Consider the following 11,453-nt stretch of genomic DNA (forward strand, 5'->3'; position numbering starts at 1 on the left):
AAAAGATCCTAAAAGGTGCAAGAGAGAAACGTCGGATCACTCTTAGAGGATCTCCAATTAGACTCACAGCAGACTTCTCATCAGAAACCCTACAAGCTAGAAGGGAATGGCGAGACATAGCCCAGGTACTAAGAGAGAAAAACTGCCAGCCCAGAATACTATATCCTGCAAAGCTCTCATTTGTAAGTGAAGGTGAAATTAAGACTTTTCACAGCAAACAGAAACTGAAAGAATTTGTTGCCACTCATCCTGCCCTGCAAAAGATGCTTAAAGATGTGCTACACACAGAAACACAGAAACATGGTCACCAATATGAAAGAAGGTAAAGGAAGGAAACCTCACAGCAAAAGATCACAGGAAGCTCAATTTCTCTTTGACATAGAATTAAACTCTGATGCTCTGTTAAAGCAATGTGTTAAAGTAATCTATTATGTTCTCTTGATGTCTGTTAAATTCTAATTGTTCAAAAACAGCTGAATTTTTATTAAGAGCAATGGGTTATTTAAATATGTGCTTTTTTCAAAAATTTGAATATCTGCTGCTCATAAAACTAAAGCGTTGTTGGTTCTGTGTTTAGCTGTCCTCCTATAGGTTCCTATGGACTTTTTCCAGCCACTTTTATTGTATTCAGTACTTTGGGATGGCTCTGTAAACAGATGAAGCCAATAATGTATTAACAGTACCAACTGAGAGAAAGTATGGTTAACTGAGGTTACTAAAAAGAAAAAGCAATTCAAATCAATTGGCAATCTACAAAAAGAGTTAAAGATTTTAAAAGCTATTATTAAAATTGATGTATTGGTCTATTATGCTATATTATATGTGTGTACATATTGTATGTCCACATGGGGAAATTTTATTAAGAGTTTTATTTTAAATGGCTTATAGATAAGATTGTCCATAAATTTAAGCTGCTAAAATCAATCAAAGATACATTTTAATTTGTGGGACCTGAATCTGTGTATCATATGTTTTAGACTTGTTGGTAGAAAGAAACTAAAAACATTTTAGATGGTTGTGCTTAAGTTTACTGGCTAAACAAACTACACCATGTTAGATATTTAAGAGGTGTTTTCAAATACATGATTCTTAAAATTTATGGAAGGCATTGGACCTTCTGGTAAATGTTTTCTTAAGTTGGTATCTAATGGTTGAAACGGTTTGCTAAGTATTCATGTGATATTGCTATTGTCAGCAAGCGATCTAGGACTTGCTCCCTCATTTCTCTATTCGAAGCCCAACTTGTTCTTTCATTTCTCTATTCTCTTCAAGGTAGGAAACTAATTCTATTATGAAAGAATCTGTAGGATGCACAATTTAATCTTTAGACCTTATAAAAGAGATGGCTAACATTTTTCTGCAATAGCATAGCCAAAATAAGAACTCAAATAATAATCTCATAGCTAGATTCACTTCGCCATCAGCGAAGTATACAGTAAGTAGAAAAAACCTCCCTTTCAGACCAAAGGGAAAGAAAGTTTTAAAGTGAGAATATAATTTTCCTCATGGGCATTGTCTACCTTAGAAAAACTACTACAGAACATGCCTGTGACTATAGACTTGTAGTTCAGGCCACCGAAGATTAGAGATGGGACACGGGCACTCCCTTGACTTGCATCCTCTGGTCTGCTTTAACACAAACCAGGAGGAAAAGAAAGCTCGGCATCAGAAGCAATGGGTGGCAGGCCTATTAATGGCTGATCTGTACAGTGATCTGCCCTCAAGGAGACCCAACAGGCCAGTCCACTGCAGTGGCTTTCAATGTGGTAAGCCTGGGCTTCAGCAGAAGTCAGCTTGTGAAGAGCCCTGGCAGCTCTGCCAAGAGTTGGATCACTGGTAATGGACCTGCCCTGGAGTCGAAGGATGCCCAGGTCAGAGCCACAGATCTTATTGGCTCTAAGCTGAAAAGCCCTTCACTCAGCCCAACTTCCAAAGTGACCACTGCAGCTGAGGGGATGGTCAAGTAGGGTCAGCAACATTGCAGGCAGAACTGTAAATTTCTTGTTAGAGATGCCACCTGCCTTTACCTGGCCAGCTCTCCTCCCAGGCCAGCCAAGTAATGAAAGTCAACAGAGTGCCTTCCCCTAGGAGGTTCACACCTCCCTTAGGATATACCCCATGTGAAGAGATAGATAGGTCTGGGCCTCTGAATTTACAAGGCCTAAAGCCCACCAGATTATTATCAAGCCCCTTCTATCAGGTTCTATTTGCCTCTCAATCAGAAAACTTAATTGTAGCTTAGACAGCACCTTTCTTAGCTCCTCTAATAATGACTCTGTCCTTTGTTCTAGGCCCTGTCTAGTGCACTTGGGCCTCATTCCTTTGTAATCATAACCTCTACTCTACCACCAATGGCTCTACTCCCAACATGTGTGTACTGATGGTCCTCTTCCCCACTTAATGCTGTATAATTGTTCAAACCTGGTCAATGCCACTCTTAGGATCATTGGTTACTATCCTCACTCTGTCTTTTATGACCTTGTCTAAATATGATCAGAGTCGGCAAACTTGGAAGGCTTCCATAGCCTTGGCAACTCATGACGACAGCCTAGGATGGTTACTGGCGCCATAAACTAGAGTGTCAATTTGTTGGGTCAACAACAGGAGCCACTGTGCACTTGCTCCTCATGTGGGATCTCTGTCCTTAATGTGCTGTACATTGTGATTTAATGCTATAACTAGTACTCAAACAGTATGTTTCACTTTGTGTTTCTATGTGGGTGCAAACTGTTGAAATCTTTATACTAAATTGATCTTCTGTATATAAAGAGAATTGAAAATGAATCTTGATGCAAATGGAAGGGGAGAGGGAGCGGGAGGGAAGTTATTGGGGGGGGGAAGCCATTGTAATCCATAAGCTGTACACTGGAAATTTATATTCATTAAATAAAAGTTAAAAAAAAAAAAAAAAAAAAAAAAAAAGAAACAGGCCGGCGCCACTGCTCAATAGGCTGATCTTCTGCCTGCGGCGCTGGCACACCGGGTTCTAGTCCTGGTTGGGGTGCCAGATTCTATCCCAGTTGCTCCTCTTCCAGTCCAGCTCTCTGCTGTGGCCCAGAAGTGCAGTGGAGGATGGCCCAAGTCCTTGGGCCCTGCACCCGCATGGGAGACCAGGAGAAGCTCCTGGCTTCGGATTAGCGCGGTGCACTGGCTGCAGTGGCCATTGGGGGTGAACCAACGGAAAAGGAAGACCTTTCTCTTTGTCTCTCTCTCTCTCACTGTCCACTCTGCCTGTCAAAAAAAAAAAAAAAGGTGAAACAGCCAGGACATGAACCAGCACCCACATGGGATGCTGGTGTCTCAGGTCATGGTTTAACCTGCTATGCCACGACGTAGAATATTTCTTACATCTTTTCCTTTGTATTGTCATTACTTCAGTTCTGACCCCACTACTTCATTCTTGGGCTCTTACAACTGCCTTTAAACAAGTCTTTCTGACTGTATTTGTCCCCACTCAGATGTATTCTAAACACCACTGTCCTTTCAATCTTAGTAAAACTACAATTTCATCATACACTCCTTCTCAAAAAGTTTCAGTGCCTTCCCATCGCCAACAGGATAAAATCCTTGACTCTGTAGCTGATAGTGCAAAACCCTGTACACTCCAGCCCGTGAGATGTTCATGAACATTTCACATGCCCTGGATTAAACACAGTTACATGGCTTCTTTACCATAAAACTTCCTGAAACTTCCAGTGAACTACTGTGCATCATAATGTTCCAAGAGGGTGATATATAAAATGCAGCATTTCCAAAATGTATTTGACTAGAAAACCCTATTTTCATAGACCATCTGTTAACAGTTCTCATGGTACTAGTGTTCTGAGGAAGAGCATTTGGGAAATGCTTAGGGAGCCCCGTCCTACTTTTCCAGTCTTACTTCCCATTAGGTCGTCTGTACAAATCATCTGCTTTGGCCAAACGGCTCTTCATTTCTCCGAGACACACTCGTGCTCAAGCACACTCCAAGTCTATTCGTTCTCTTCTGCCCGTATGGAATGCCCTTCTCTTTGTGTATCCATATTCTTGTTTTTTATTGCTATTGAATTAAAATACCATGAAACTCACTATTTGAAAGTATACAGTTCAGTGGTTTTTAGTATAGTCACAAAGTTGTGCAACCATCACCATGATCTAATTCCAGAACATTTTCATCACCCCAAAAGGAAACCCCATACCCATTAGTGGTGTTTCCGCTACCGCCCCACCCTCCCCCAGCCTTTGGCAATCACTAATCTACTTTCAGTTTCTGCGGATTTGCCTATTTAGGACACTTCTTACATACTCTACGTATCTAGGTCCTACTCATGTACCCCAAGGTCATGTTTGTTTGTTCAGTCATTTTTTTTTTTTTGCACTCATCTAGTTAAAATCACAACACTCACTCTCTATCACACGCTGTGCCTGGCTGTAAAGGTACAAAAGCAAATGACATTTTGCCTTCAAGAGAGTCCCCACTTAGTGAAGGAGACAGACAATACAGTGGTAGGAGTGCTGTTATGATCCGTGAACTAAGTCAGAAGAAGAGACAGGTTTGAGCAGTAAATTAAGGAGATTCAGGGAAAACCTCACTGTGGAGGTAGCATTGGACTGGGTATTGAGTCATTTCATTCAATGAGTAAATATTGGTTGTGCCTCTACTATGTGCCAAGCATAGTTAGACTTCAGGTGTATAATATATGCTATATAGTCCAATGCTATATACTTATATATAGTCCAATTGGACTATATAGTCCAATACTATATATATATATATATACATATATACACTTCAGGTATATATATCTATATAAAGAATCCCCAGAATCCCCTGTACTCAAGTAACTCAGTAGTCTGGAGGAGACAAATCTGTAAGGTGCCCAAACAAGGTGGGATCGCTTCTACGAGGAAGGCAAAGCTTGCTGTGGGAACAGCCTTTCTGTGCTTGTGAATTTGAAGAAGTGGAAGCTTGCCAAGGGGGCAAAGATGCAGGCGGCCCCTCACACGGTGACTGGGTGCCTCTGACTGTGCCGCCTCCGTGCCTGTCTTCTACTGGAGGAGACCACCTGGTGTCTGTGTCTCACTGACGAGCCCTTACGCACGTAGCAGGTGCAAACATCTTCACGGGGGCGCCGTGTCTCCCCAAAGGCATTGTGTGCCCTTTAGAAGACTTTGTCTCATTCCGCTCAGTGCCCCAGTCATCGGAAGGTTTATGTACAGACTTTTTTTTTTTTTTTTTTGTGGATCAGAACGAGTGACAGACAGACAGCTGGGACAAGGCTCTTGATGCTGACAGGAAGCTGATGCCAGGGCTCGGTGGCACTTCCCCTTCCGGGCCTGCCGTGGGGTGTGGATAAAGAGGTCGCATAGGCTGCTCCCCACCCCCACCCCCACCAGAGCAGGGCGGGGAAAGTAGCTCTTTAGACGAATCCTTCTCACTACTGCAAAGCACTGCAAAGCAGCTAAGATCATCCTGCATTAGTCACACTGCACACCACTGATAAGCCTAAGGGACCGGCTTGGAAACGTGCCATTTGTTCACAGCTTGATAAATCCTGTCAGCTAAAGATACTGTCACGGTTAAGGATGAATATGCTTTCTATTCCAAACACACGCTGGTTCTGGTTAAGGAAATTAAGAGATGCAATAAAACCCATTTCTTGATCATGTCTGAACAGTTGAGGCAGGTCCTGGGGACATAACTGTCTGGACACAGCATCAAGGGAGGCCTCACACACGATGCCGGGTCTCCTCTCCTCTCCCCCGCAACTTCCTTCAGTCACAGAGGGCCTTAGTGCTTTAGCACTTCCCATGTCCTTCCTGACATCTCACGGGGGGATAGTCTACAGCTGACAACGCTTCCAGGCGCTCTCCTGCTCTCCAGGAGCACGGCTCCCTGCGTATCAGCAGCACCTGTTGTTTAACAGGACCGGGCTGCGGCAGGGACACAGGTGGCGCTGCAGTGAGCTGTGACAGCAAGAACGACCCAACACCCACTCTGCTTGGATTTCAGGAAGGCTACCCGGAAATGGAGGTTCTCTGGCTGATGACCAAGTCCTGGAACACCGCGATATCCATGTTTAGCAGGAAGAAGTACGCGAATTCTGAGAAGTGGTGTAGCCTGGCAATGCGCTTCGTCTGCCACCTGGGCTCCCTCAAGGAAACCTATGAAGTTCAGGTGAAGGAGGGGAAGGCTGGGGTGGCTGGCTTGACCTCGGGCCCGAGAGGCTACAGCAGGACCTCCAGAAAGACTGACCGCTCCCTCCCGTGGCCAGGAAAGGCTTGATCCCTGTTCCTCTCAGTAGTTCCCTATGTGAGGCCACTGCCAAAAGTTTTGGAAAATGGAATGAAAAATAAGGGTTTGGGGGCACAAGAAAATTTTGAAAGTCAAGCATAGTTTTTTCATAAAACACACTTTCCATAAACTTTGGGAAAAGACCCCTTGCATGCACAGATTTCAAAATTTTTTGCACCAAAGTAAACTTACCTCTTAATTCCATTTTCTGCAAACTTTCGGAAGTACCTTTGTAACTTCATAAGCAGTCACTTTGGAACCATAAGCAGTCACTTCTTAGAATGAAAACCAGGGGGCTGGCATTGCGGCGCAGCAGGGTAAGACACCGCCTGTGATGCTGGCATCCCATGTGAGCACCAGTTCAAATCCTGGCTGCTCTACTTCCCATCCAGCCCCCTGCTAATACGCTTGCTTGGGAAAGCAGTGGAAGATGGCTCAAGTGCGTGGCCCCCTGCAACAACATGGGAGATCCGGGTAGAGTTCTAGGGTCCTGGCTTCAGGCTGGCCCAGCCCTGCTGTTGTGGCCATTTGGAAAGTGAACTAGAGGATGGAAGATTCTCTCTCTCTCTCTCTCTCTCTCTGTGTGTGTGTGTGTGTCTGTCTGCCTCTCTCTCTCTCTCTCTCTCTCTAACTCTGCATTCCAAATAAATAAATCTTTAAAAAAGAAACCACAGTGAGAACCGGGAAGGATGCAGAACAAGGGGAACCTTAGTCACCGCAAATGAAGACTAGCAGGAGTGAGCTCTGGAGAGACGCATCACTGTCCATGCCAGTGCTCGGGGGAGGAGTGTCCTCTGCTCAAAGCAGTGACTGGTTCCAACAAGCGTTTTCTCCAAGAACTCTTCTCGGTTGCAGGCTTCTGGGCCATTAGCTAACCAGGAGAGATTTAGTGGAGAAAAAAACATTGTTTCCAAATAAGAACCAAGGATCTTTTTTGTTTTTTTTTTTTTAAGATTTATTTATTTATTTGAAAGAGTTACAGAGAGGCAGAGACAGAGGCAGAGAGGTCTTCATCCACTGGTTCACTCCCCAAATGGCCGCAATGGCCGGAGCTGCACTGATCCGAAGGCAGGAGCCAGGAGCCAGAAGCTTCTTCCAGATCTCCCACACGGGTGCAGGGGCCCACGCACTTGGGCCACCTTCTATTGCTTTCTCAGGCCATTAGCAGGGGGCTGGATTGGAAGTGGAGCAGCCAGGACTTGAACCACTACCCATATGGGACGCCGGCACTGCAGGCTTTACCTGCTACGCCACTGCGCCGGCCTCTCTTTGTTGTATTTTAAGCACCATCTTCCTTGTGATCGCCCTGGCCCTATCAAACAGGCCTAGTTGTATTGGGACCTTCTTCCTCAAGAGGGGGCTGTATCTCTGCACCCCCTCAGCCCCAGAGTGGCCCCTCCAGTCTCAGAAGAGAAGGGTTGGCCCTTCGTGCCATCGCTGTAGGTCTGGGACGCTTTCCCACATTTCCTCTTCCTTTCGAGAAACCTGTTTTGTGTTGTCTTCCCCAGATGAACATCCTGAGCAGTGAGCTCACGCAAGCGCTGTCTGAGAAGAGGGACGTGGCTTTTACGGGAGAGTGAGACCGACTGCAGCGCCGCACACGAGCAGGCAAGCCTTTAGACGACACTGCGAAGCTGAATGTTTGCATTTCTGCTAGACTTTTGACTCTTTGGTTCCGTTCTCTCAGGTGTCATTTTCATGTTTTAACTGAGATTCTTGAAAATAAAAGCATTTTGACCTTGACCTCAGTGATCAGCTCATTTCTAGGGTGCACATGAATTTTCCAGAGGGCTTAGAAGTACATTAAAATAGCGTATGTTTGAGCAAAAAGCTTTATGCTCCAAGTGAGCAAAACAGGGTGTTCATCCCAGTACAACACAAATAGCATTGTGTTCCCAAAGTCTCAAATGCCCAATACCCCAAAGTAATAAAGAACCATAAACTCTTCACTGGAAGGAGCTCAGTGGTTGTCTGAGTCCTGAAACGTCTCTGTGACATCCTGGAGAACCCGGTGATGTGTCTTAGAACGTATCCATGGGGCAGGTGTTGCGGTGCAGCCGGTTAAGCCGCTGCTTGGGATGCCCAAGCACCCTTTCCAGTCCCTGCTGATGCACTTGGGAAAGCAGCAGCAGATGGCCCGAGTGCTTGGGCTCCTGCACCCACAGTGAACCAGCAGATGGCAGGTTGATTCTCTCTCTCTCTCTCTCTCTCTCTTTCAGACAAATAAATAATCTTTAAACAATAACAACAACACATCCAGGGGACTCCCAAGATATCTCAAGCCACTTTCTTTTGCTCTCTGTTTGGGAGTGAGCCCTTTCTTATGTGCGCAGAAATCTGTCTCCCAATGATAAATGTGCTCTCTCCATCCCAAATGCCCCTTGGAGAGCTGAGGACAGAAGCCAGGCCCTTTCCTCTCCTCTGGGATTTCTTCAAGTTAGGCACCCTCAGACCCCTAAGCTGTTCCTTCCTCACCTGATCAGGGCAGCTCTCTGTCCAAGAGCCAAATCCCATGTCCCAGGTGGGTCTACCCCGTGCAGAGGGTGACAGCCTCCTGCTGCCTACACTGGCACCAGTGCACTATTAGAGTACATTGGGCTTTTCCCCAGTTGATTTCTATTAACAGTTTTGTGTTTTGTTTTATTTTTTAATTAAGATTTATTTATATTTATTTGAATGGCAGAGTTACAAAGAGACAGAGCAAGAAAGAGAGAGATCTTCCATCTGCTGGTTCACTCTCCAAATGGCTGCAACAGCTGGAGCTGGGCCAGGCTGAAACCAGGAACCAGAAGCTTCATCTGGGTCTCCCACGTGGGTAGCAGGGGCCCAATCACTTGGGCCACCTACCACTGTTTTCCCAGGTCATTAGCAGGGAGATGGACCGGAAGTGTAGCAGCCGGGTCTCAAACCAGTGCCCATATGGGATGCCGGCGTCACAGGCTACAGCTCAACCTGCTGAGCCACAATAGTCCCCTGGTTTTGTTTTTTAAATATTTATTTATTTATTTGAAAGGCAAAGTGACAGAGGGGGAAAGAGAGAGAAAGAAGGAGAGAGAGAGAGAGAGAAGGAGAAAGAGAATATGTGTGTGTGATTTTCTGTCTGGTGGTTCACTCCCCAAATGACTGCAATGGCTGGGGCTGGGCCAAAGCCGGGAGCCTGGAACTCAATCCAGGTCTCCTGTGTGGGTGCAGGGGCCCAAGTACTTGAACCATCTTCTGCTGCTTTCCCCAGGCACATTAGCAAGGACATGGATTGGAAGCAGGGTGGCTGGGAAATCTAGGTGGTGCTCCAGTATGGGATGCTAGTGTTGGCAAGCAGCGGCTCAGGTTCTGTGCCACAATGCTGGGCCCATATTAACATTTTTTAGGTTTTGATTTTGAAGTAGTTTCAAACTTAAGAAATGTTGTGGGACAGGTATTGTGGTACAGCGGTTAAGCCACCACTTGGGACACCTGCATCTCAGTGCCTAGGTTCGAGTCCTGCCTTTGCTTTGGAACCAGCTTCCTGCTAATGTGCACCCTGGAAGACCATAGATAATGACTCAAGTGCACGGGCCCCTGCCTCCCATGTGGGAGACCCAGGTGGGGCTCCTGGCTTCAGCTTGGCTCCGCCCTGGCTGTTGTGAACATTTAGGGAGGGAACCGGGATATAGAAGATTTCTCTCTGGGGTTTTCTTTTTCTCTCAGTCTTTCAAATAAATGAAAATAAGTTAGAAGTTTTTAAAAATTAAAAGAACATGAAAACTCATGTTTAAAAAAGAAAGGCCGCATGTCAACAGAAAGAACTTACATACACCCTTCGCCAAGTTTCCCTGTTGGTTGACATTTTACCACGTTGCCTTATTATTCACTGCTTGTTTCTTTCTGAACAGATGAGACTAGTTTGAAGATATTCTGCCTTATTCCCCGTTATTAAAACAAGGGCATTTTCCCACATTAACACAGTATGACCATCAAAATGGGGAAAGTAGCGATGGCAAGATGATACCCACAGACCCCATTCAGATTTCACTGATTGTCCTAATAAAGTCTGCCATAAATTCAGAATCATAAGTTGCACTTAATTGTCATCTCCTGCTAACTAAAACAGGTCCTCGGTCTGCCTTTATCTTTAATGACCTTGACATTTGGGAGGAGCACAGGCTAATTACTTGAACTTTCCACTAAAGTAATGTGATCTTAGCGCATCATACCAACCAGTACATAATGTCATTTTTCCCTTGAAAGACAGAGTTACAGAGAGGCAGAGGGAGAGGGAGAGGCAGAGGGAGAGGCAGAGAGAGAGAGAGAGAGATCTTCCATCCACTGGTTCACTCCCCAAATGGCCTCAACAGCTAGAGCTGGGCCCATCCAAAGCCAGGCGCCAGGAGCTTCCTCTGGGTCTCCCATGTGAGCAGAGGGGCCCAAGCACTTGGGCCATTTTCCGCTGCGCCCCCTCCCCAGGCACACTAGCGGGGTGCTGGATTGGAAGCAGAGCAGCCAGGGTAGCCTTCCCCAAGAGGCCGCAGCACTGGCCCTGCAGTGAGATCGTTTTGGAGACAGACTGTCCTTCCACTGTTGGTTATCCCTCCCAGGCTCACATTGCCTGCGTATCTGGTCAGCATGCCAGTTGATGTCTTTAACGAAATAAATGATACAATGCACTGAGTTAGCAGAGGGCTGGGACAGAACGTGGCGACCTGGTTTGCAGTCTCAGCCCCAGATTCACGTACTCATGCAACAGAGATGTCCTGTACACTCACTGCTAGGGAGCGGGCACTGTGACGGGGAGAGTGGTGAGCAAGATAGAGGACCAAGTCTCTGCTTCAAAGAGCTTACATCGCAGTGGTGGCAAGGGGTAACAGGATAGGCTGCAAATGACTTAAGCCCTGGCCCACTAATTGGCAGCCTTGGAGCTGACCGTATGCTCACTCAGTGTCTGCACTCTCCACACTTTTCCAGCCTTTCCACAAGGATATCGTGAGACTTTGTCGCTGCCTTCTTGGACCTGAGCTACACGTGGAGTTTGTCTACCACACTCTCCTACTTTACTCGGCTTCAAAGCCTCGCTCTGTCACAGACTTAGTAAGCTCATTTCAGAAGAGAAAACAGCTTAGTCTGTCTTGAGCTATTCATAGGTAAGGGGTTTGAAAAGCTGGCCGATCACTCGTTCCTTTCCAAGTACTCTCATGCAAGCCGC

At 46.0% G+C, this 11,453-nt stretch overlaps 1 protein-coding gene across 1 annotated transcript in view; it reads left to right on the forward strand.

Moving 5' to 3' along the window:
• Positions 1 to 7,854, forward strand: part of TEX11 (testis expressed 11) — a 297,390-nt gene extending 289,536 nt beyond the window's left edge. The window contains exons 28-29 of the mRNA XM_062183085.1: positions 5,993 to 6,157; positions 7,783 to 7,854. Coding sequence (XP_062039069.1) covers positions 5,993 to 6,157; positions 7,783 to 7,854 — 237 coding nt within the window. The remainder of the gene's footprint in view (positions 1 to 5,992; positions 6,158 to 7,782) is intronic.
• Positions 7,855 to 11,453: the final 3,599 nt, after the last annotated feature.

Source organism: Lepus europaeus, chromosome X (assembly GCF_033115175.1).
Source record: "Lepus europaeus isolate LE1 chromosome X, mLepTim1.pri, whole genome shotgun sequence".
Lineage (NCBI taxonomy): Eukaryota > Metazoa > Chordata > Mammalia > Lagomorpha > Leporidae > Lepus > Lepus europaeus.